Source organism: Rhinoderma darwinii, chromosome 2 (assembly GCF_050947455.1).
Source record: "Rhinoderma darwinii isolate aRhiDar2 chromosome 2, aRhiDar2.hap1, whole genome shotgun sequence".
In the NCBI taxonomy this organism is placed as follows: Eukaryota; Metazoa; Chordata; class Amphibia; order Anura; family Rhinodermatidae; genus Rhinoderma; species Rhinoderma darwinii.
The window spans coordinates 128,425,567-128,451,433 of NC_134688.1; the positions used below are offsets into that span (position 1 = coordinate 128,425,567).

The 25,867-nt window shown below is 41.2% G+C and overlaps 1 protein-coding gene across 4 annotated transcripts in view; it reads right to left on the minus strand.

Moving 5' to 3' along the window:
• Window positions 1–25,867, minus strand: part of DGKH (diacylglycerol kinase eta) — a 271,946-nt gene that overhangs the window by 93,728 nt on the left and 152,351 nt on the right. For all 4 annotated transcript variants that reach the window (XM_075852284.1, XM_075852283.1, XM_075852285.1 and 1 more), the window contains one exon: window positions 11,767–11,877. In XM_075852284.1, the coding sequence (XP_075708399.1) occupies window positions 11,767–11,877 (111 nt within the window). The remainder of the gene's footprint in view (window positions 1–11,766; window positions 11,878–25,867) is intronic.

The following is a 25,867-nucleotide window of genomic DNA, read 5'->3' on the forward strand; positions in this document are numbered from 1 at the left end:
TTTTCGTTTTTTATCTTTTGCTAGTACGCCTTAAAGAGGACCTGTCACTAGGTCATATAAGTTGAACTGGTTTACTGACCTGAATAGCGCTGTCTCTCTAATTCCAGTGCAGATTTTATTTTTTTTTTTTTCTGGACACCCTCGCTCTAGAGATGGCCAAACGTTGTTTTGGCTCCAAATGTTGGTTAGCAAATTAGCATATAGGGAGCCAACACAACAGTGGGCTATATCTCTGTAACGGGGATTCAGGAAAAAAACCGAACAACATGAAAACCACGTTGGCAATCAGAAACACAAACACTATTCAGGTAAGTGAACCAGTTCAACTTATATGACCTGGTGAGAGGTCCACTTTAACGCCTTCCCGACCACCCCACGTAGATTAACCGGCTGCAGCGCTGGTCCTTGTGCCTGCAGGCCATTAATCTACACATGCTCCTAACGGAGCACACAGGCATTCCTTGCAGCCTGGCATCTGTCAGTACTGGCTGCTACCAGCAGCCTTAGTACTGACGGAAGACATCGGGTGGGATCACAGCCGTAATCTCTACCGTTTAACCCATTAAATGCGGCGGTCAACATTTAAGGAGTTACAACAACATCGGCACCCTGCTGCACGACTGCGGGGTGCCGATTGTTGCTGTGGCAACCGGAGGCCTAACAAAAGGCCTCCAAGTCTGCCATCTACGGAAGGCAATTAGGTCCTGCCTCTATTACGCTGCCGGTCAGTGCAAAACGGACAGGTGTAATACCCTGCAACACATAAGTATTTCAGGGTTTTATAACAATGCAACAGTTGGAGCTTCAAGTCCCTAGTGGGACTATAAAAATAAATTTTAAAAAATGTAACATTTCCAAGTAATAAAATTAAAAATCGCCCTTTCTTCCCCTATAAAGTTCTTTATTATTCGAAAAGAATGAAAAAATAAAACTATGCATAATTTATATTGCCACGTCCGTAACGGCCTGAACTATAAAAATATAATGTTTTTTATTTCACACGGTGAACGGCGTAATTTTTTTTTTTTATAACAAAACAATATCAGAATCGCTATATTTAACTACTTCAGCCCCCCAAAAATTGAATAAACAAGGATCATAAAGTCGCATGTACCCAAAAATGGTACCAATAAAAACTACACAAAAAACAAGCCCACACACACGGCTTTCTTGATGGAAAAATGAAAAAAGTTATGGCTCTTAGAATATGGTGAAAAACAAAATTATTTTTTTTAAATCCGTGATTTTATCGTGCAAACATTGTAAAACATAAAAAAAATATATATACATAGCGAATCGCCGTAATCACATCGACCCGTAGAATAAATTACATATGTAATTTATAGCGCACGGTGAACGCCATAAAGAAAAAAAAACAATAAAAAACAATAGAAGTTTTCACGGCCTAGTTCCACTAAATTCAGCAATAAAACTCGGGGATCAAAATGCTCACTATAGCCCTAGATAAATTATTTTAGGGCTGTAGTTTCCCAAAAAGGGTCACTTTTGGGGGGTTTCCACTGTTTTGGTCCCGCAGAGGCTTTGCAAATGCGACATGGCACCCGAAAACCATTCCAGCAAACTTGAGCTCCAAAAGCCAAATGGCGCTCCTTCCCTTTTGAGCCCTGCCGTATTGTCGTAATCAGGAGAAATTGTTTTTCAAATGTTGGGGTGTTTTTTCTTATTTATGCCTTGTAAAAATGATAAGTTCAGCAAAAAACCTGTGGGGTAAAAATGAACACTATACCCTTAGATAAAATTCTTTTTGGACTGTAGTTTCCCAAATGGGGTCACTTTTGAGGGCGTTTCCACTGTTTTGGCCCCCAAGACCTCTTCAAATCTGACATGGTCTAAAATATATTCTAATAAAAAGAAGGCCCCAAAGTTCTCTAGGTGCTTCTTTGCTTCATAGGCCTGTGCTTCAGTCCATTAGTACACTAGGGCCATATGTGGGATATTTTTTTATTAAAATGGTATTTTATAAAATAAAATAATTAAATATATAAATTTCACCTCCACATTGCTGTGATTCCTGTAAAACTTTGAGGGGTGCAGTTTTTTTTTAAATTGGGTTACTTATGGGAGTTTCTAATATAGAAGGCCCTTAAAGCCACTTCAGAACTGAACTGGTCCATGAAAAGATAGGTTTTGGAAATTTTCTCAAATATTTGAGAAATAGCTGCTAAATTTCTAAGCCTTGTAACGTCCTAGAAAAATAAAAGGACGTTAAAAAAAAAAAATGATGCCAATCTAAAGTAGACATATGGGGATGTTAACTAGTAACTATTTATGTGGTATTACTTTCTGTTTTACAATCAAATGATTTAAATTTAGAAAAATTCTAATTTCAACCAAATTTTTCCACTAAAATAAAGTACAATATATCACGAGAAAAACTCGGAATCGCTTGGATACGTAAAAGCATTCCCAAGTTATTACCACATAAAGTGACACGTCAGATTTGAAAAAAAAATCGACTGCGTCCATAAGGCCAAAACAGGCTGTGTCCTGTAGGGGTTAAGAAACAACGGATGCATTACCATTGAAATCAATGGTAATGCAAACGGAAAGCTATGGCTTCCGTTTGTTTCAGTTTGGGTTCCGTTCATAGGTTTCCCTGACGGAAAGGTCTGATGGAACCCATGAACGGAGTCCCGACGCAGATGTGAATGAAGCCTAAGGGCCTGTTCACATCAGCGTTGGCTTTCCGTTCCGGGGTTCCGTCTGAGGTTTCTGTCGGGTGAACCCCGCAGCGGAAAGTCAAAGTGAAACCACAGCTTCCGTTTCAGTCACCATTGATATCAATGGTGACAGAAACATTGCTAATGGTTTCCGTTCGTTACCATTCCAGCAGTTTTAATGACGGAATCAATAGCGGAGTCGACCGCGCTATCGATTCCGTTGGAAAAACAGAAACCATTAGCAAAGTTTCCGTCACCATTGATATCAATGGTATATATAAAAAATTGGATAGCACTCCTGGTAGAGATGTTGAGGTGCTGTGAGGATTCGGGTTTGGCAAACCCACAATAGTCATTCAGCAAATAACCCACGCACTCAAACGTATGAATGAATAAGATTCGTTTAATTCTTGTATTATTTAATTTTCAGTTTATTCTTCACTGAAATAAATCTTCACAAAATTTCAGTAATTGCTAACAAGCGATTGTAATCTTCAGTAATTGCTGACAAGCGACGTTTCGGCCGACTCTGGCCTTTTTCAAAATCGCTTAAACTGAATGGAGCTGTGGAACTGTGTAACGAGGCGTCTACCAGACGCTCTGCATGTGTGTCTGCTCGACGTCTGGTAAACTGAAAATTAAATAATACAAGAATTAAACGAATCTTATTCATTCATACGTTTGAGTGCTTGGTTTATTTGCTGAATTGATATCAATAGTGACTGAAACGGAAGTTGTGGTTTCAGTTTGACATTCCGTTGCGGGGTTCACCCGACGGAAACCTCCGATGGAACCCCGAAACGGAAAGCCAACGCTGATGTGAACAGGCCCTTATGGTGACCATTTACTCATGTGTTTACGCCAGTTTAAATACGCACTATGTTTTTTTCTTTTTTCATCCAGTGTCTGCAAATGTGATGTAGTGTAATATAGTGATGTATGTCGGCTTACCTAGTGCTGTATTTCATGAGTAGCCGCTCTGTCCTGGGCCTCCATTGGGTCACATGATCTTCAGTCTGACTCTCTATGTCCTACAGCGTCTGCTGTAGGACCCCGAAGTCAGTCTCTCAATGCAAGCCTCGAGAGTCTCATAGACTTGCATTGAGAGACTGACCTCCCTGTAGCCTACAGTGTTTGCTGTAGAAAACCGAGTCAGAATCAACATCACATGACCCAGCGACAGCCAGGAACGGAACGGCTACCCGTGAAATGCAGAGCCAGGTAAGCCAATACACATGACTACACTGCACTACATCATATTTGCAAATGGAGGTCGGAAAACGAAAGAAACTGAGTGCTTTTTAAACTGGCGTAAACATATTGATAAATAGGGGCCATTAAGTCGTACTAGCGTAGAATGACTTTTTTTGCCTGTCTGAGAGGTCTAAATGCAGAGAGGTCTTAAGAGGCGAGCGACATAACAAATTTGGCAAAAATCTTGTCAACCGCCCACTCTACTTTATAGTAAAATACTCCAGTCTTCGTAAACGTGGGCCATCGTGTCATACGGTGTTATTAAAATTGCACACTGTATAGAATACGTTTGGTGCAACGCACAACACGCAGCCATCATAAGTTTGTTTAGTCACTCTTGGCTGCATCTTTTTTTCAAATCTGTCACACGTCACAGAAAAAGGATAAAAATGGTTCAAATCATTTGTAAAAATGTGTTTCCTTTGATAAATGTGCCCTATTGTGTGTTCATTGTGGCATATTTATCAACACTTAATGTGGAACACTGAACCATGAGGGAGATTTATCAAAACTAGTGCCATGGAAGAGACTGAAAAACCCAGATTGGTTGCTACAGGTAACGGCTGCACTTTTCCCCTGCACTCGTTTTTTATAAATCTCCCCCAACTTGTGCCTCTTTATGTGGACGTGATGCAGGGTTGTGGGTACAATCACATCCGGGAAAACCAAATCAACGGGTATGCGGTGCTGTGGAGAATTCACCCATTAGAATCTAGATCTTCTAAGATATTCTCAAATCTGCGGTAATGCATTATTAATATTTTACTGTGCACAGCTTTTAGGTTTATAGTCATTCTTTTGAACCACACAGCACTCCATTACAACTACACTCCATTCAAAATCCTTGTAAAACATAACATAATAACGTATGTTAAGGATTTGCATATTTTCTTTTTTTTTTTTTTTTTTTAATTACATTCGTAATATACAAATATATACAAACACATTGCAACTTTTGCCTTTATTCACCCGCTGTTTCCCACCCACCACTAACCATGAGGCCTAAGGGGGAAAAAAACAAATAAAAAAATAACAGGACTTGCATGTTTTAAATTAAATATATCTTCAAAAGGTCTGTCCAAGAACAACACCGCTTCATACGTCAGTAGAACGTGAACACATGTGTGCGTATCTCCCCATTCTTCACCCTCCATCTATACTCAGGATGAAGGGACTACTTGCATCAATGTTCAACTTCCAGATATAGTATGGACCTCTCTGGATACATGAAGAACCCCCTCCCCCCCAACCACCACCCATTTATAATGGGTTAGTCAGCTTTCCTTTATTTTTTATTTACTGGAGAGAATGGGTCAGCCTACTACATTATCAAGAAATAGAAAACTGAAGAATTCTCCATGAGTTGAAGACTAATCAAAGATACTATGATAAAACAAAAGCCCTCGGAAACCTAGCATATACGGTTTTCCTTTTATTTGGGGATTTAGGCTACACACTACATTTTTCGTTAGGCTGCATCGCCTAGAGAAACTACCGTAAAAGAGATTCTCCTCTATGAGCTTGTCTGGCCTTACAAAGTAAACCACTTTTCTCTACTGGATTTGTCCCACGTAAGTACATCTATACTTACACAGAAAATATAGTTTAGGACGTGTTTGGTGGAGATCTAATTTTGTACCCTGTGCTTGAGGTCAATCACAGAAATGACGATCCTAAAAAAAGATCAGTACAACCACAGAAAGTGTCTGGGTCAACAAAATGCATCTGTATTAGGATTGTGTGAAACCATCTTTAAGGTGGGTTATTCTTAAAGGGTTTGTCTCATGATGAAAACATATAACATATGGACATCATTAAAGAAAGAGCCCGTACCGTGAGTCAGTACGGAGAGCCACTCTAAGAGTAGTTCCCGTTCTGGCTCCCTCGAGTTGTCATCTGAACAACCTCGATGTAATACTACATTTCCCCTGAAGTAGCTGGCTGACACTTATACCGGCAAAATCGGCTTATTGCGTGGAGTTCCTGGAATCACACCTCGATGAGGCAACCCCTTTAATTCTTTCAGTCAGTACTTTAATTCAGAAAAGGCCTATCTGGTCCTGAATTACTATATTAAAAATCTTTTACTGTAGATTCCGTTTACTACGCGTTCTGATTGGTTCTTAAATCCAAAGGAAAAGAAGCATCTGGTAGTCAAGTAAAAATTAAACACACTCTTGTATACAATTCTTCAAAAGGTTTTTAGTCTAGAAAGTATGGATTGAATTATAAGTTAAATGAATGCTGACTGCAATGCAATAATAACAATAAAAATAATCTTCTATATCATGGAGTGTTTCTGAAATAAATAAAAGTTGTAATTTTCTCTAATCAGGATTAGGTTTAAAATCTAAAATACAGATTCCTTCAACATCACCAACGGGACTCGTCAGGGGTGTCCTTTATCCCCGATTATTTTTGCTATGGTCATAGAGCCTCTGGCCGAAAAAATTCGTTCATCTGCAAGTATACATGGTATTCAGGTAAACCAATATACCCACAAAAAAGGATTATATGCAGACGATGTCCTTATATCTTGCACGCAGCCACTCTCTTCCTTGCCGTCATTACAACTAGTTCTTACAGAATTCGGCAAAATCTAATATTATAAAGTTAATGACACCAAATCTCAAATCCTGAATATTGGTATAGATCAAGCGACCTGTACGTTACTTGTTTCTCAATTACCATATTCATGGCAGGATGGCTCCCTGACTTATTTGGGTATATCCCTGACAAGTCCCAGTTCGCAAATGTATGCTAGGAATGATCTTCCCCTTCTTCCCAAGATCCCTCATCTTCTGGGCACCTTTTCTAAACCTATGATCTCCTGGGCTGGTCGTACGGCTATTGTTAACATGATGATACTTCCTATTATTCTGTATGTTTTCCGGGCAGTTGTTATACCTGTTCCTGTCACCTTTTTACAAAAGTTGCAACGTTTACTTACCAATTTTATTTGGGTAGGCAGAAAGCCTAGGATTCGCGTCTCCACCATGGTTCGATATTTTTCTGGTGGGGGGATGGGGGTCCCAGATGTGAGGAAATACTATAAATCGCTAGCATTCTTTCCCATCTTCGACATTGGTGGAATAATAACTCAGACCTAAGGTGGGTTGCCATTGAAAGGGATTCTGCCAGGGTACCTCACATCTCATTGTTACGCTCCAGTGAACAGACTCCAATGAGTTTCTCGACCCGCTTCTCTACACTAGCTGCTTCTCTGGCAGCTCGGAAATTTCTGCACACGTATACACCTACTGGGGATTACAAATCATTGAAATTTTTACCGCTCAGATATCTTTCCACTAAGATTCCTGACACATCCTTCCAAGGATGGGAAGAAGCGTGCATCTCCCAGATAAATCTTCTCCTGGACTCCACAGGTCTCATTTCTTTCCTACATCCAGGAATACGTATGGCATCACGAACCGGGACTTTTAAAAAATTCCTCCAGATCCGACATCTTCAGACCTGGTCACCTGACTCTCCTACTATTCCCAAATCAGCCTTCGATTACTAGAACAGCTCATCCCATCAACTAAAAGCCATTTCCTTTTTTTATACTGCTCTCCATAGACCTTAACTCTCTCTGAAACCTGGTCATTTTTTGGTGTGGGAAGAGGAGCTCAATGCTACCGTCTCAATGGATGACTGGATGCAGGCCATCAAAGGCTCAAAACAAGCTTCTCATAGTTCATCGCATTGGGAAACGGCTTTAAAAATTATGATGAGATGGTATAAAACTCCTGCACAAATTTCCAGGTTTAATCCATCCTACTCTCCACTATGTTGGCGTGGCTGTGGTGTGAGGGGTGATTTCCTTCATACTTGGTGGAAGTGCCCACTGGTATATGATTTTTGGAAGGTGTCTTTTTCCTTAATATCGAACGTTACTCATTGCACAATCCTCCCGCCCTGCACTGGCTCTATGCTTTATATGGACATATGGGCATTATGGACATCCCGCAATCCATGAGGACGATTGTGGGTCATATAATAATGGCTGCTAGGACTATAATAGCTAGATCCTGGAAGTCCCCGTCACCTCTGGTTCTTCAGGAACTTACTAACCAGGTGTGCTTGGATTGGCTAATGGAAAAATGCTGGCAATACGAACCTTCCGGTACTCTGCCTTTGCCTCACGTTGGTCTCTATGGTCAGACTTTGTAGACCAACTTCCTGATATACGCTCGCAAGCCTCAGTGGTATCCGTCTGATGTGATATTTCCAATAGATTTGTTTCTCGAGTCTGGGATGTATAGTTTCTAATTCTCTGTATATAGGATTTAGACATGATAATGTTTGCTCACTGTTAGATAGACTATCTGTTTTGCTATTCAATAGATATGTATAACTTCAACAATCACGGTTTATTTTACAGTCGGTTTGTTTTTTTTTGTTGTTCCTCTGTAATTTTGTACTAATGATGTACCTTTTCCTTTGGACTAAAGGTGTGAGGATTGTTGTAAACGCTTATGTTCTTACTTAACAATAAAACATTTTATTTGGAAAAGATAAAAAAAAATACAAAATAAATCTAACACCAAGCAAGTTTTTACAAAACCAAATGAAAACCGTCAAATTTTAAAGGTAAGAAATCGTGGTCCTGAAAGAGATGATTGTAGAGCTCCTCATTTACATTTTAGGGATTAGACCCTATGTATAGAAACTGTAAAATACGGTTTAAACTGCCTTATTTGGTTTAATGCTGTGAATCGGAAATTCAGCTCTACAGTACTCTGACGTCAAACAGCGAGAATAAAAATAGTGTGGGTTTCTGTCTCAAAAAAAAACAACACTATGTCCCTGTACTGTGTGTGGTAATCTGCAATTGTGCTGCCAAAATAACATTTCCCATAGGAGTTGCATAAAAAGATACTAAAATAAGAAATCCTGAAAAATGTGCGGCTTCTCCTCGCCTCCCAGAGCTGGGATCATTCTGAACTGCCAATGCTGAGAGCGTATTCATATCCACTGCGTTCTAGAAGCTCAATTATATCAGACTGTGGCACCGTAACTACAGCTTAAAAGGAAATCTCCGCGTCACACAGTTATTTTAACAGACTTCTCGGTTTGTTTTCCATGTATACAAAGTTTCAGTGTCTGTGCTATACCAATTACACAGATTTCCTTCAAGACAAAATGATTCTTAATGTTTATTACTTTGCTTCATAAAATGATATGAGATTGTTATTTAGGGATCACACTGTATCCAAACTAGTTTTAATTTAGTAAAAGTATTACCCCAGTTGCAATATCACATCATGTTGAATGGCCTACATTTGACGCATTCACCAGGAAAAGCTCCCAATGTATATGTTAAACGTAGTCTTTGACGAAGCAGGCTTTGACAGCGATATCCATCGCCATAGACGAATACTAAACATTAAACGGATACATCATTAACTGGGGTCATATGAGTTCATGACTTATACGTTGAGCGGAAGCCATTATAGTCTATTGGTGACAGAGGCCAATATTAGGCAACCAATTAACACATGTCACCCGTAGACTTTAATGGCATCCGTCGCGAAAAGCTATTAAAAAGAGCATGAAGTATACAATAAATGTATGCCCGTGATGTATGCCATACGTCACCCATAAGCTTGTTTTAAAAAACATACCACGCGGTATACAGTTTTTACACGACTCCGTTTTATAGAGTTGCATAGTCTACCATGCTATTTCATACCAAAAAAAAAAGTTAACCGCTGTATACCAGCCCTCTGGAGGGCTAATGGAAGCCTATGTACACATTTAGCGTGTACGCCGCAAGCTTTCCCGACCTACACACTCAACGTAATGCAATAGGATATCAAAATAAAGTTAGGCAGGTGAAGCCTAGCATGGTTTTCGTGGGGTTAGAGTCATCAGGGGACAACTGAATAAGATAAAACCAACTATTTAGGGTCCTAGATTTCTACGATGGGTTTACAAAGGTGGACAGCCCCTTTTTTGGACACTAGAATGTCAAAGCATAAAAAACAACAAAGAACACACAAATCGATGCCGGTTTGTGATATTGTAACAGAATTTTAGCAGAATGACAAACTATTATACAAGTGAGTGCATAGGTCTAAATTTGTAATTAGTATATAGATATGTTTGAGTGTTTATTTGTTATAAAGTCGTTTTTGCCAGTGGATGCAAAACCTCTCAGTTCCAAATGCTTAACACCATCTGACACTTTCTAAATGCAGGAAATGTATGTGCTGTATTGGAGACCTAGGGAAATTTACCCACTCCTTGTTATTAATAAACCGCTTAGCAGTGCAGGTGTTCAGGGCGTCCAAAAATGTGTTTATCTTCACTAATATAGCGGTAGGGACGCCGCTCTGACATAATCCCAATCCCTGTGTGCCCCACCTAGTGGAATCACATGATGTTTCAATTCTGGGCCAATTTAGGCCCTGTTCACACTGAGTTTTTTTACACGCGGAAACCGCGTCGGAAAATGCACCAAAAAAATGTATGAAAATGCCTCCCATTGATTTCAATGGGAGGTGGAGGCGTTTTTCCCCCCCAAGCGGTAAAAAATGGTCGTGGGAAAAAGAAGCGACATGCCCTACCTTTGGGCGTTTACATTTGACATCAATGGGACGCAGAGAAAGCGTATTTCGCTGTGTTTTTGCCCGTGGCGCTCACTGGGCGCGAGCAAAAAACGCAGCAAACTGCATGCAGGCAGATCAACATCTGCCTCAGAATTCCAAACTGCCTGCAAAAAAACTCAGTGTGAATTAAGCCTTAGGTGTCACTTCTTTAGCTCATGTTTATTCAGATTATATCATGGCCTCATTGGATCGCGTCCAACAAACATTTTAAATACACAGGGACTCCTTTTACAGCGATTTGCAGAGACATGCATTACAGGTGGTTTCCTGACCCTCGTCTACCCATTTCCTTTCCCCCTCTCATAGGCATACATTTTTGGCCCTAGAGGCCTGATCTCTAATCGTGCAGCAGCGCCTATTCCTGTTGAAGCATGGTGGAGAACACTGGAGGAAGACTTGGTTGGCCCCTTTGAATCCCAATTGATGGTATCCCCAATGGCAAATAATAAACTTATCCATCGCTGTTACTTGACCCCATCCACCTTCATAGAATAGGAAGGCTCCCAACGTAAGATCATCATACGTGTGGGACTCCAGAGGCATTTTTTTTTTTTACATTTAATGTGGGCATGCTCTTGTGTATATTTCTTTTGGAGGTTTGTGAGAGGTATGTTATCTAATATTGTGCATACCTCAGCCCCCTTTACTCCTGCGGTCTGCCTTTTCGGTCTTCTTGAAGAAGAAATTTAGCCACATCACGCAGTTCCTTGCTAGGTGATCAGTGATACTTTGCTGGATGGATAGACATCCACTCAGACTTACACGATAGAAAAACTTTATAAATACAGCGATTCCTTATAAGAGACTTGTGATCAAAAAGAGGGGATGCCCCAAAAATGTGATAAGGTTTGGTGGACGTGGTGTGAAATATATGGGGATCTTTGCATGCTGCTGCTTCAGGAATACTTGAGGGGAATGGGTATACGATAATATACGGTTTTCCTTTATAAACAGTTGTATGAATACTATGTATATTTTATACTTACAACTGTTATTTCTTGTATAGGTCTTTAATGATCTCACGATAGCCATATATATTTTTTTTTCCTTTTTGATGTGTGTGATGGCTTGTTTGTACAACATACACAACACATATTGATATTGCATTATTATTTATGGAGTGTAAAAAAAAACTATAAATAAGCAATGGGCTTATACAGTCAAGTTATCATATAAATAATGCTTATTGGAAAAAATATTCAATCCAATTCTGTTACCTTTGAATCCTTGGCATAGTAAAGGGTTCTGCCCCGGAGCTTAAAATAGCGTCTTTTCCATCTCTGAAATGAACTGGTTTGCTTCAGTAATAATCCTTCTTTGATACTTGTCTGGAAAGTAAACAGAAAAAAACACAATTGTCAAAAAGGAATGAGCACATTTTTCTTCTGCCTCCAGAGCATGAGTGTCCAGCCACGCATTACAACATATAGTGTGTGTTCCTTACTACATCAAAGCTTTCCAAACTTCTACATTCACTGAAAATCGGGAGGAAATTACTAAAAATAAAGACAAGCATGTGTCACAAGCATAACTGTATTTGTCATAGGCTGTTAAAGCAAACACAAATGCAGTACATTGATGCCCACGTACATTAGATGAAAAACCTATCATCTTTCTCCGAAATTATTGGAGGCCAACAATGCCTTTAAATAGAGAGATAGGGGGAAAAAAAGAAAGAGATAGGGGGAAAAAAAGAAAGAGAAAGGGGGAAAAAAAAAGAAAGAGAAAGGGGGAAAAAAGAAAGAGAAAGAAAGAGAAAGGGGGAAAAAAGAAAGAGAAAGAAAGAGAAAGGGGGAAAAAAGAAAGAGAAAGAAAGAGAAAGGGGGAAAAAAGAAAGAGAAAGAAAGAGAAAGGGGGAAAAAGAAAGAGAAAGAAAGAGAAAGGGGGAAAAAAGAAAGAGAAAGAAAGAGAAAGGGGGAAAAAAGAAAGAGAAAGAAAGAGAAAGGGGGAAAAAAGAAAGAGAAAGAAAGAGAAAGGGGGAAAAAAGAAAGAGAAAGAAAGAGAAAGGGGGAAAAAAGAAAGAGAAAGAAAGAGAAAGGGGGAAAAAAGAAAGAGAAAGAAAGAGAAAGGGGGAAAAAAGAAAGAGAAAGAAAGAGAGAAAGAAAGGGGGAAAAAAGAAAGAGAAAGAAAGAAAGAAAGAAAGGGGGAAAAAAGAAAGAAAGGGGGAAAAAAGAAAGAAAGGGGGAAAAAAGAAAGAGAGAGAAAGAGAGAAAGAGAGAAAGAGAGAAAGAGAGAAAGAGAGAAAGAGAGAAAGAGAGAAAGAGAGAAAGAGAGAGAAAGAGAGAAAGAGAGAGAAAGAGAGAAAGAGAGAGAAAGAAAGAAAGAAAGAAAGAAAGAAAGAAAGAAAGAAAGAAAGAAAGAAAGAAAGAAAGAAAGAAAGAAAGAAAGAAAGAAAGAAAGAAAGAAAGAAAGAAAGAAAGAAAGAAAGTTCGTGTTTCAACGACATATGGTGAAAAACAAAATCAGTCAATTACAGTAAAGCAACTCCTGACAGGTCACAGAAAGTCACCAGAAAATTGTTCTGGGAGGGTTCAGTCGCGGAGACCCACAGCTTGTTATAACATATAGGCTCATGAGACACAACACGAATAATAGCGCTGCAGCCCATCTTGGAAAAACAAAGTCGCTATTAGGGTGAAGTCACACGCTGCGAAATTACTGCAAATTTTAATGTGATTTCCGTACTGAAAACCTGCAGCAATTGAAAATGCAGTGCGGGGAATTGAAAGCATGCAGAAGATTTTCGAATCCGCAACATGTCAATTTTGTTGCAGATTTCACCCTTTGCAATGTGTAGGGTGAAATCCACGTTAAAACCCGCATGAAACACATGCAGATTTAGTTGTGGATTTTCCAGTAGATATGTCTGGATTCACACATCGCGTATTTGGTGCAGATTTTTTGGCCAATACCAGGAATGGATCCAGGAGGAAGGAGAAGTATAAGGGTATGTGCACATGCTAGCTGGCTTTTACGTCTGAAAAGACAGACTGTTTTCATGAGAAAACAGCTGCCTCGTTTCAGACATAAAAGCTCCTCCTCGCATTATGCGAGGCGTCTTTGACGCCTGTAATCTTGAGCTGCTCTTCATTGACTTCAATGAAGAACGGCTCAAATTACGTTTCAAAGAAGTGTCCTGCACTTCTTTGACGAGGCAGTCATTTTACGCGTCGTCGTTTGACAGCTGTCAAACGCCGACGCGTAAATTACTGGTCGTCGGCACAGTACGTCGGCAAACCCATTCAAATGAATGGGCAGATGTTTGCCGACGTATTGGAGGCCTATTTTCAGACGTAAAACGAGGCATAATACGCCTCGTTTACGTCTGAAAAGAGGTCGTGTGAACCCAGCCTTAGGCCTGATTTAAGCGCAAAAGGCACTTAACAGCTGCGTGTGTCATCAGTGTATGATGCGCGGCTGCGAGATTTTCTCGCAGCCGCCATCATTTTGACACTCCGTTTGGATGTTTGTAAACAAAAAAGCACATGGTGCTTTTCTGTTTACATTCAGAGTTTGACAGCTGATGCGCGAATCACGCAGTTCGCACGGATGTGCTTCCGTGCGACCTGCGTGGTTTTCACGCACCCATTGACTTCAATGGGTGCGTGATGCGCGAACAGCGCACAAAGAAAGGACATGTCGTGAGTTTTACGCAGCACACTTGCGCTGCGCAAAATTCACGCACTATCTGCACTGCCCCATAGCCTAATATAGGTGCGAACGACACGCGTGAAAAGCACGCGCGTATATTCCGCTCGTGTAAATGATGCCTTATAGTTCTTCCTCTAGGTTTCCTATTCCTTTTAAAACCACTTCTGCCTGTGGGTCAAAAATCTGATCAAAACTGCAACAACTAAGCAATGTGTAAATTCAGTCCAAAATGCTGGGTCCAGGTGCCGCCGTTAATTCATGCAGCCTATTTTGCAACAGATTTCACCACATGCATTGCAAAGAGTAAAATCTTTAAAAGCTCATCTATTTGTAAAGTACTGTAAACTGCTGCAAATTTATAGTGCAAAATCTGCAATGCAAATCTGCCACATTCAGACTCGGCCTTAGGCCTCGTGCACTTACGGCTGTATACTATTCGCAGTTGCGGATAGTATGGAACACATGCTATCCTGTGGGCCAATCCACAAGACCGTGGTTTCCATGGTCCACGAATTGCCTGGAGCCCGAAAAAAATTGGATGTCATATGAACCACAATTGTGGTCCGGGCTCATTGAAGTCAATGCACATCTTGCGTGTGTATGGTCCGTGATTGTGTATGGTCCGTGATTGCGGACGGCCCGAGGATGACACTCTGCGGCCGCCCGTAACATAGTCACGGACCGTGCACACGGCTACGTGTTCCAGCATCTCACCTGAGTAAAGGGGAAAGAATATTGTTGCATTCCCTCACTCTACAGATCAGTAGGGGTCTCAGATCCATGACCCCCACTAATACCATCTCCTGACATGTCATAATCTATGCATATACTCATTAAAGTAAATTGGGGATAGAATATTTATTAAAACTGTTACATATTAGTCTCCATTCAGGCGTTCTGTCTGAGCTTTCCATCAGAATGGAACCCTGACTGAAACCAAACGGAAACCATAGGTATTGCTTCCGTCAAAATGACAGAACCCTTGCACAACGGAGACAAACGCAAACCATTTGCACCAGAACCGTCAACATTGAAATCAAGGATGATGCAAACGGAAACATATGGTTTCCGTTTATTTCAGTCAGGGTTCCGTTCCGACTGAAAGCTCAGACGGAACGCCTGAACGGAGCCCTGACGCAGATGTGAACGAAGCCTTTCCTACATTGTTACTGTTATCTATCATAGTGGAAAAGTTATGCATCGCAAACTTGTTCTTACAATATATATGATCTGCAATGTCCCAATTGTTTGAAAATATAGAAATCTTGTCAGGATGCAAATTACTATGAACACCTCTGAAAACGTTTGATTGCTGCAACTTTGTAAATACATTAAAAATTATTTTTACTTTTTGAAATACAGCTGCTACGTATCCTGTATACAGAGCTGTACCTAGCGCCGAAACCTAAATCCGTCAGGTCACCGGGACTGACAGGTTCAGAGACTGTGGGTCCTGCATGTCTTTAACACACAGGATCCACCTGTTATCGATCACATATAAAAGTCAGTGACATGCATGGCATGTCATGTGATCATACTTTTAGGTTGACTGAATGTTTAAGGGGTTTCTCAACACAATCAACACCTTTAATATTAGGACCGCAGTGGTGATCAGCTGATCTGCAGGAGTCCAGCTTCAGGGACCCATGACGAAAAGCCGATTTTGCCTGGGGGGTAGCCATTGGCTGCACATTTAATCTACAGCGGCCACTACAGAGGATATGTAGTATTACATAGCACTATTCAAATTACAATTTTATTTTTATTTCAAAGCACTAGAATTCCAGTGCGTTGTACATCAGTAATTCAAAAGGAATGGCCGTCTATGTAATACATGGACAGATCGAGTCAACTAGCGTAAGAGTCACTCCTTACTATCAGCTCTCTGCTGTGCTCCTAGAGGGGAGTCCTGAGCAAGGGAACTCATGCTTTAATGTCTATATATTCTATTCTATGGACAGAGACAAACCCTGATGTAATAACCCCCTTTAAGATGGCCATGCAAATTGAGATCGGCCACCATGCGGGCGATCAATTGTATGTACCATGAACATGCCAGACTGAATTGCCAGATCAGGGATTTGAGTTGTAAAAACAGAAAAGCATAAAGAAAAAAAAAAAATTGATAAAAACAAAACAAAATGGGCTTGCAACTCAGCTGATCAGGCCATACACAGTTTTAGGCCTCATGCACACATCGGTATTCTGGTCAGTATTTGAAAAGCCCAAACCAGGAGTGGGTCCAAAACACAGAAGAGGTGCATATATTTCCAATGTAGGTTTTCTCGGTTTATGTTCCACTCCTGGTTTTGGCTTCCAAATACTAAAGCAAAATATTGACCAGAATACGGACGTGTGCATGAGGCCTAAGTCGATATCAACAATCCCAAAAAAAAACACATTACCAATACCCTCTTTGACAGACGTCAGTAGTTCGTCGGCTATTGGGAGTGTTTGTTCGTTTAACATTTTAAAACACTTTGTCCGAAATTGTCAATTTGCAGACGACTTTCATCTAAGTTGCAGCTTTGATGCAACTGGTTAAAGCTCTAACCCATAGCATTATTTAGAGGTAAGAACATATTCTCAATGATCCCCAAATTTTCAATTCCTGTGCAAATGGAAGCTAAAAAAGTAAGACAATCTAATTGACCAGTCTCAAGAAACTATATGGTTATAGTTGTCAGTCTAAGGGTATGTTCACACGGCCTATTTTTGGCCGTTTTTTGTGCCGTAAACGCCCGAAAAACATCTGCCAATTGATTTCAATGGGAAAACGGCATTCTGTTCCAACGGAGTGTTTTTTTATGCGTAAAAAAACGGCCACGAAAAAAAAGTGCAGGACACTTTTTGGGACGTTTTTGGAGCCGTTTTCCATAGACTATTGAAAAAAGCTCCAAAAACACAGTGAAAAACGCGAGTGGCAAAAAAAAACTTCTGACAATCAGGAACTGTTTTCCCTTAAAAACAGCTCAGTATTTTCAGACGTTTTTAGTCTAGTGTGTGAACATACCCTAATAGTCACAGATGCTCATTTGCCTCACATTGCAGTCAGGAAAAACGCCTCTCTTTAGTGTATTTTGAAACACGTCTTGGTTTCCATTAATGTTCTACATTGATAGATTTTGGTTTTTATTACGTATTATGTATGCTATTGCAGCCAATTACAGAGATGAAGCAAATTAAGATTAATGACAGCAAGCATCAATTATGAAGCACGGTTTGTAGCATCCATTACTGGATACTGTAAGAAATATAATGGATCTTTGCTACTTCAGTTTTGGGTTTAAATGCCTCTCTTGGGAGAAGTGTGGATGAAGCAGAAACAAATAATATCTAAAGAGCCAGAATATAATAAGGAAAATAAAAAATTTATTTGCAAATATTTAAAAAACAAAACAAAAAACACCCCATGAAAAGCAATGTTCGAGACCAGTACAGAAGCACCATAGAAAAAAAACAAAAAACAGAAGCAGCTAATTTTGGATTACTCGGACAGTAGGGATTGAAGCGATGACATCATATTTGCTGAAAGGCTTTGTAAACCTTTTGAAAACGTTTTTGTTTTTAAATAAAGTCAGTGTGCTTGTTGCAACTTTGTAAGGTATTTTTATATAAAATGATTTTTACTCTTTGAGATACAGCTGCTCTGTACAGGGCCGGCCTAGGGGTGTGCGAGCGCGCTGCACCCTCCCAGCATGTAGGGGGTGCCAGTAGCTACACAAGTAGTAAATAAGAGCCAGAGCAAAGGAGGAAGCTCTGCGCACAGCCCGTCATGCAAGAAACCCGTGTTCCTGTCAACAAGGAGAGATGGTAAGTATCTATGTGTGTATATAAGGGTGCGTGTGTGTGTGTGTGTGTGTGTGTGTGTGTGTGTGTGTGTTTTTATGTCTCTTTGTAAGGCCTTATTCACACTAACGTGTTTAACGTCCGTGATAAGCGTGTGAAAATCACACGCGTCGCACGGACCTATGTTAGCCAATGGGGCCGTTCAGACATTCCGTGATTTTCACGCAGCGTGTGTCCTCTGCGTAGAACTCACGACATGTCCTATACTTGGGCATTTTTCGCGCATCACGCAACCATTGAAGTCAATAGGTGCGTGAAAATTACGCGCAGCACACGGAAGCACTTCCGTGTGCCGCGCGTGATTTGCGCAACAGTAGATAAAGAAAAAAATAAAAGCACTTCCTTCATTTGTTTTTCTAAACCTCAAAACCGCGTGTCATAAGGATAGCATATATGAGAGAACGCAACTCAATATTTATTGCCCAGGTTCTCCAGTTTTAGGAAATATCCCACATATGGCCGTAGCGTGCTGCTGGACTGAGGCACAGCCCTCAGAAGCAAAAGGAGCACCTAGTGGATTTTGAGCCTCCTTTTTATTAGAATATATTTTAGGCACCATGTCAGGTTTGAAGGGCTCTTGCGGTGCCAAAACAGTGGAAATCCCCACAAGTGACCCATATTTGTGAAACTACAACCCTCAAGGAAATTATCTAGAGGTATAGTGAGCATTTTGACCCTACAGGTTTATTGCAGAAATTATTGGAAGTAGGCTGTGAAAATGAAAATCTACATTATTTCAAAGAAAATGTAGGTTTAGCAAATTTTTTCTCATTTCCACAAGGACTAAAGGAGAAAAGGCACCGCAACATTTGTAAAGCAATTTCTCCCGATAAAAACAATAACCCACATGTGGTCATAAACAGCTGTTTAGACACACGGCAGAGCTTAGGGTATGTTCACACGCACTAATTACGGACGTAATTCGGGCGTTTTTGCCCCGAATTACGTCCGAAAATAGCGCCTCAATAGCGCTGACAAACATCTGCCCATTGAAAGCAATGGGCAGACGTTTGTCTGTTCACACGAGGCGTATATTTACGCGCCGCTGTCAAATGACGGCGCGTAAATAGACGCCCGCGTCAAAGAAGTGACCTGTCACTTCTTTGGCCGTAATTGGAGCCGTTATTCATTGACTCCAATGAATAGCAGGGCCAATTACGTCCGTAAAGGACGCGGCGTTCAGGCGCCTGCACATGCCGTTACGGCTGAAATGACGGGGATGTTTTCAGGCTGAAACATCCCCGTAATTTCAGCCGTTACGGACGCCCTCGTGTGAACATACCCTCAGAAGGGAAAGAGTGCCATTTGGCTTTTGTAGCTCAAATTTAGCAGTAATGGTTGCAGAGGCCATGTCACAATTGCAAGACCCCTAAGGTACCAGTACAATGGAAACTACCCAAAAGTGACTGCATTTGGGACACTACACCCCTTGAGGAATTAATCTAGGGGTGTAGTGAGCATTTTGACCCGACAAGTGTTTCACAGATTTTATTTGAATTGGGCAGTGAAAATAAAATTTCCATTTTTTTTTCCCAATAAGATGTAGCTTTAGCTAAAAAAAAATAGGAGAAAAAGCACCCCAACATTTGTAAAGCAATTTCTCCAGAGTATGGCAATATCCCATATGTGGTCAAACTGCTTTTTGGGCACACGGCAGGGCTCAGAAGGGAAGGAGTGCCATTTCGCTTTTGAAGTGCAGATTTTTCTGGATTGGTTTCTGGTTGCTATGTAGCATTTGCAAAGGGCCTGTGGGACCAAAACAGTGGAAACACCCCAGAAGTGACCCCATTTTGGAAACTGCACCCCTCAAGTTATTAACCTAGGGGTTTAGTGAGAATAACCCCACAGGTGTTTTGCATAAATTAGTGTGCACTCGATGTTGTAGTGTGAAAATGGGGATTATTCCATAGATATGCCAATATGTGTCTCCTAGTGTTTTCCAGTTCCCAATGTTTCCCGTACTTATACCTGGATCCTGGATCCAGTGCTAACCTGGTCAAGTGCCGTGCTGAGCTGTAGTCGTGCTGTGCTGTGCTGTATACGACGGCTGTCACCTGCCTGCTGCCTAGTCCCAGCTACTGTCCGAGCTGCCACAGGTACACTATACGAACTATAGACCGTGACCTGCGTCATGTTGGCCAGCTGCCATACCGTCAAGGCGGTACGAGCCTGTGGGTCCACGTACCCAACGTGACAGTATCTTTCCATAGAGCTGTAGATACAGATACCATGCAGGGCCATGGGAGTTTAAATGTCAAAAGGATTCCCACTCAGACTACATTCTACAACAGTTTTACACAGGAAACGTTATTTTATCCAGGTCAGCCTGTTCTATCTTCAGATCTCTATGAGAATTTTAGTAAAATATACATTAGGGCTTATTCAGACGAACGGGATATACTTCCGTGTAACGTGCGTGATTTTCACGCGCGTCGCATGGACCTATATTAGTCTATGGGGCGTGAGTCTGCTGAAAAAAAGTCACGACATGTCCGTTCTTTGGGCGTTTTTCGCGCATCTCGCACCCATTGAAGTCAATGGGTGCGTGAAAACCACGCATGCCACACGGAAGCACTTCCGAGCGACCAGCGTGATTCGTGCAACAGCTGTGAAAAGGATGAATGAAAACAGAAAAGCACCACGTGCTTTTCTGTTTACAAACATCCAAACGGAGTGTCATAATGATGGCGGCTGCGCGAAAAGCACGCAGCCGCGCATCATATGCTGAGGCCACACGGAGCTGTTAAGTGCCTTTTGCGCAGGCAAAACGCCACGTTTTTTGCGTGCGCAAAAAGCACACGCTCGTGTGAACCCAGCCTAAGTGTAAAACCCAATATAGTAAGTTCACCACACTACATATTTCACAGGCTGAAAAATACAAGGCTGATTAAGAAAGGTAAAGACTTCAATGGGTGCATTGTGTGAGTATGTCCCAGGGTGGCCCCCTTTTGGTCGGAAGTAGTGACGTTTCTTCATGCTCGTTATGATTTTCCGCAACTTCTTACGCCTCAGATGTGTCTATTGGGTGTTATGAATGAAGTTGTACCAAAACATAAGATATTTTTTCGATTTGTTCTTTTCTGTGCTAGGAAGCTTGTGATAATGGCTTGGAAGAATATGGAGGGTCCGAGTTTAATACACTGGAAGCAATTGGTGAATAAATATATACCTATGTATAAAAAATTATATCTAAGCAGTCGATGTCCAGTTAAGTTTGATAAAATTTGGTCAAGGTGGTTAGAGACTCTGGAGACTGCAGTTTAGATGCGTTTTTTTATGAGGGGAGGAGGTTCTTTGGGGGTGGGAGGCTTGGGGCACCAGGATGAATGTGTGTGTATGAATGGTTTGACTGAGTTGGGGCATTGAGCTCTTGAAATGTTGTGACTACTGTATATGCAATGTATCTGCTCAGCATTGGCTATGTAATTCACTGATGTGTTGCCTATCTCAATGTCTCGGAGTTTGTCTAACTCGTTTATTTGTACATGTTTGTATAGCAAAAAGTTTTAAAAATAAAGCCTTTTTTATAAAAAAAAAACAAAACAAAAAAAACACGACTTCAATGGGTAAATTGCTTCAAGTAGTAAAAGGACACCTTTTTTAATACATCTTTTTACACGCCATATTTTAATTCAGCGGCGTAAAAATATGCCTCGTATACGGCACACTACGTATTTTCTATTGAAATCAATGGGAAGCTATCTGCAGGCGTATTTCAAGTGTATTTCCGTACAATGTGAACGATTTGCACACTGAACACAGCCTAAAGCCCCATGCACACGACCGTATTTTTGTCCACCCGTAAATACGGGTCCTTAGTCACACGTATTCGACCCGTATTGCACCAGTATTTACGGACCCGTATTTACGGGCACGTTTTCGCTGCAAAATTACACTGCAGTAAATCGGCAGCCCTTCTCTCTATCAGTGCAGGATAGAGAGAAGGGACAGCCCTTTCCGTAATAAAAGCAAAAGAAATTCATACTTACCCGGCCGTTGTCTTGGTGATGCGTCCCTCTTTCGACATCCAGCCTGACCTCCCTGGATGACGCGGCAGTCCATGTGACCGCTGCAGCCAGTGATTGGCCTGTGATTGGCTGCAGCGGTCACATGGGCTGTAACGTCATCCCAGGAGGCCGGACTGGAGGAAGAAGCAGGGAGTTCTGGGTAAGTATGAACGTCTTTTTTTTTTACAGCTTTATCTATATTGCGATCGGTAGCCACTATCCCTGGTGCTGAAAGTTACTGTCGATCGTTTAACTCTTTCAGCACCCTGGACAGTGACTATTTACGGACGTCGCCTAGCAACGCTCCCGTAATTACGGGTGCACACACACGTAGTCACCCGTAATTACGGGAGCCCCATAGACTTCTATGGGCCTGCCCGTGCTGTTATTACGGCCTGAAATAGGACATGTTCTATATTTTTGAACGGCACGGGCACCTTCCCGTAAGCATACGGGGAGGTACCCGTGGCCAATAGAAGTCTATGTGATTACGGGCGTTTTTACGTTCGTGTGCAAGGGGCCTTAAGGCTTCGACATGAACCTACATTGGTACATATTCTGCCAGCGGTGTCCAAGATGGACTGCAGTAGAACTTGTGGACTGAAGGCGAACAACTGGTCATTATTAGAAATATAACGGAGCATGAACTACACAGCGTGTTGTGCATTTTTAATAATAGTTTACAGGAGAAAGCAAGATTTAGTCTGGACCTATGGAGAGAGGTATTGATTATTCTATCACCAAAAAGTCTGTATTCACAATTTGTGCTCTCAGAGATACAGATCGGGGCTGCCAGCATTTTGCCAGAGCATGCTACTTATTGGATCATTGAAAATGCCATGATTGCAATATACAGTTCTGTAATGTAACTGCATTATCTAAATTAGATCTCAGAACATGTCAGCTGTCCACTATACAATAAAAATGCAACCGATTGGCTGATCTCTACTGCATGCTGCAGATCTATTGCTGCGTCTCTTCCTTGCATCTATGTATCAGGATCTATGCCTGCTGCTAGCCATTGCCCAAAGAGAAGAGGCACGATATTTCGGTAAATGTCAGGCAGTGTTTTATATGATAAAAATTATGGGGGAGGTGCACAAAACAAATATTTTTTTGGGTAGGCTTTTCCAGAAACCATGCCTCTTGCTTATAGGCGGTTTCTGGTATTGCAGATCAGCCCCATTCAAGTGTATGAGAGCTGAGCTGTAGTGACAGATAAAGGCCATGGATAGGAGTTACATCGTTCCCTGGGGGGGGGGGGGGGGCAAGCCCACAAGACCTAGCAGCTAAGCCAATCAATCAAAGCAAAAGACTTAGTCTTACTGTAGAGAGTAGTAAACTGCACATAACATTTAAATAAACCGCAAAAAGGCATCAAACAGCTCATACAGCAAATATGTAAACGGTGATTCCGTCACAAACAGAATCATTTTATTATTAATTTTTTATTATTCATTGTGATTAAAAACAGAGCAGACAGCCGCGCTTATTATTAGCTTGAATAGGCGTGTGTCATAACATTTATTCTGCTCCGTGATGGCGCAGTGGGGAGCCGAGCTGCCATACCGCTCACAAAGCAGTCATAACCCATGATGGAAAGCTCCTGTGCAAACTTCTAGCCAAACAAAGACATAAACCTACCTCGACGCATTGCGAAAAAAATAAAAAATAGTACCCTTCAGGTCATTAATAACATACGGTTCACAAGACAACTAGAACAGATTATGCTCAGCGCTGGGGCACATAAGGACAGCGGACATAGTGCACAATTGTTTAATGTAAATAGTCACTAGATGGATGAGCCAGTATTAGAAATGCAGCACACCTGTGATGCATGCAAGCTGTGGAGTCAGTGCCGTGACCTTAGAGGTTATGTTTATCTTCACAAACATTTCTATTTATTGCTCCAATGCAACTCAAATGAAAAGAACCTTCTGTTTGTATAAGCAGACCTATGCGTCGCTATGGTAACAGACAACAAACCTTGTGTAGTCAGATCCTGCAGTCATATTCCCTTCCATCTGTTCGCTACTTACAACTGATAGATTATATGTAAATACACACGACTCGACTCATGGAGTGTTTCCAACACAGTTGTGTCAATGTTGATTATTTCTCCCATGCACTGCTCGATTTTCTAGATCTCTCTTAAACTATGTGCCAAAAAGAACAAAGAGCACAAGTTCAAGGGGATACCAAGTCTAGAAACAAACAACCATTTGCATCAGAAAGACTTCCCGACAACAAACAGGCTTACAGAAATCGGACATCTATATCTGGATGGTACCTTTTAAGTGGGCAATGCTTAATTAAGCGAGGGGCACACTGTAGCCTGCTTGGTGCACACTGCAGACGGGGCAGTGGGGGGGGGGCAATTTCTGCTGCTGTCACCTCCCAGTCTACACAAAAGCACACAGAGTCCCACTTCTTTCCTTAGGCTTATTTGACATTTTGCAGCACTGGTGGGACGGGGACGGGGGGGGGGGGAAAGAGTTAAAAATGGAACGTCTTTTATTTTGTTTGTAGTTTTAGCTTTTAAGATTATTTTATGGAACAAAAAAAAAAAAAAAAAGCATTGCATACTCAGTTTTGCGGTTATTTCTATCTTTCAAGTTTATTGTTCCTTTAAATACGCTTTTCAACAAAACAGAGCAACATCAGTACCATATACACCCACGTGCTGCAAAACAAATTCTCATTAGCCATCCAGTAGACTACTATGACGGCCATAGAGAGTCGCCTCCTTTGGAGTGTATTAGGTTAGATATAAAGAAATCTCTTTGAATACACATGTAAACAAACCCTGACACTACCTGGTAATTATTCTTCTAGAGATCAGTTAGTAATGATATTCATACACATGACTTAGGACGGTTTGGTAAAACTATATGGATGTTGTATAAAATGAACAGGCCGGGAGAAACAGTGGTAAAAACTCTGGATCAAGTAGGAAATCATTATTCTGCAGAATCGGGAAAACCATCAAAAACTTGTTTAGGAAAACTTCAGCTAATCTTTATATTTTTACAATATATTGGCTTTTTAGGAGCGCAATCAGAATCATCTTAAAAACAGTATAACTACAAATATTCGGTTGTGCATTTGTTCCTGGGCTATCTGTGGAGTTTACACATTGCTATACAAAGGCTTGCAAATTGTAGGTCCTCTCCACAGTGGGTTTCCTGCTTTAGAGGATGACGTTTCATTCCAGGAGACCGCTGGAGCCTGTGATTGAGTGCAGTGCCGGTCACATGGGATGAAGCGTCACCCCAGGAAGCCAGCCCTCGGACGTCATCCAGGCCGGCCCCTTGGGATGACGTTTCATCCCATGTGACCACCTCTGCAGCCTGTGATTGGCTGCAGCGGTCACATGGGATGAAGAGTCAACCCAGCAAGCCAGCCTGAAAGAAGAAACACAGACTCCTGGGTAAGTAAGAGATTTTTTTTTTCTCTGACTTGCGTTTTTGCAGCGGAATCTCTGCAAACCCGCCACAAAAAAACGTAACAACTGCTTTTTGTTGCAGGTTTTACCTCCCCATTGAATTCAAATGGGGAAAATCTGCAACAAATTAGCAGCGTTCACGCAAATACAATGGAAATGCTGCGGAATAAAATTCCGCACTACAGGTCAATTTGAGCGATTTTTCCACCCAGCATTTACACAGCATATGGATGAGATTTCTATTATCTCATCCACTTTGTTGCTAATGCATTTGCTGCGGAACAAATTCCGTTGTGGAAAAGCTGCAGTATTTACGCAAGTCTGAACTGACCCCAATAGTGCAAAGTTAAAGGTGTTTTCTGGAAT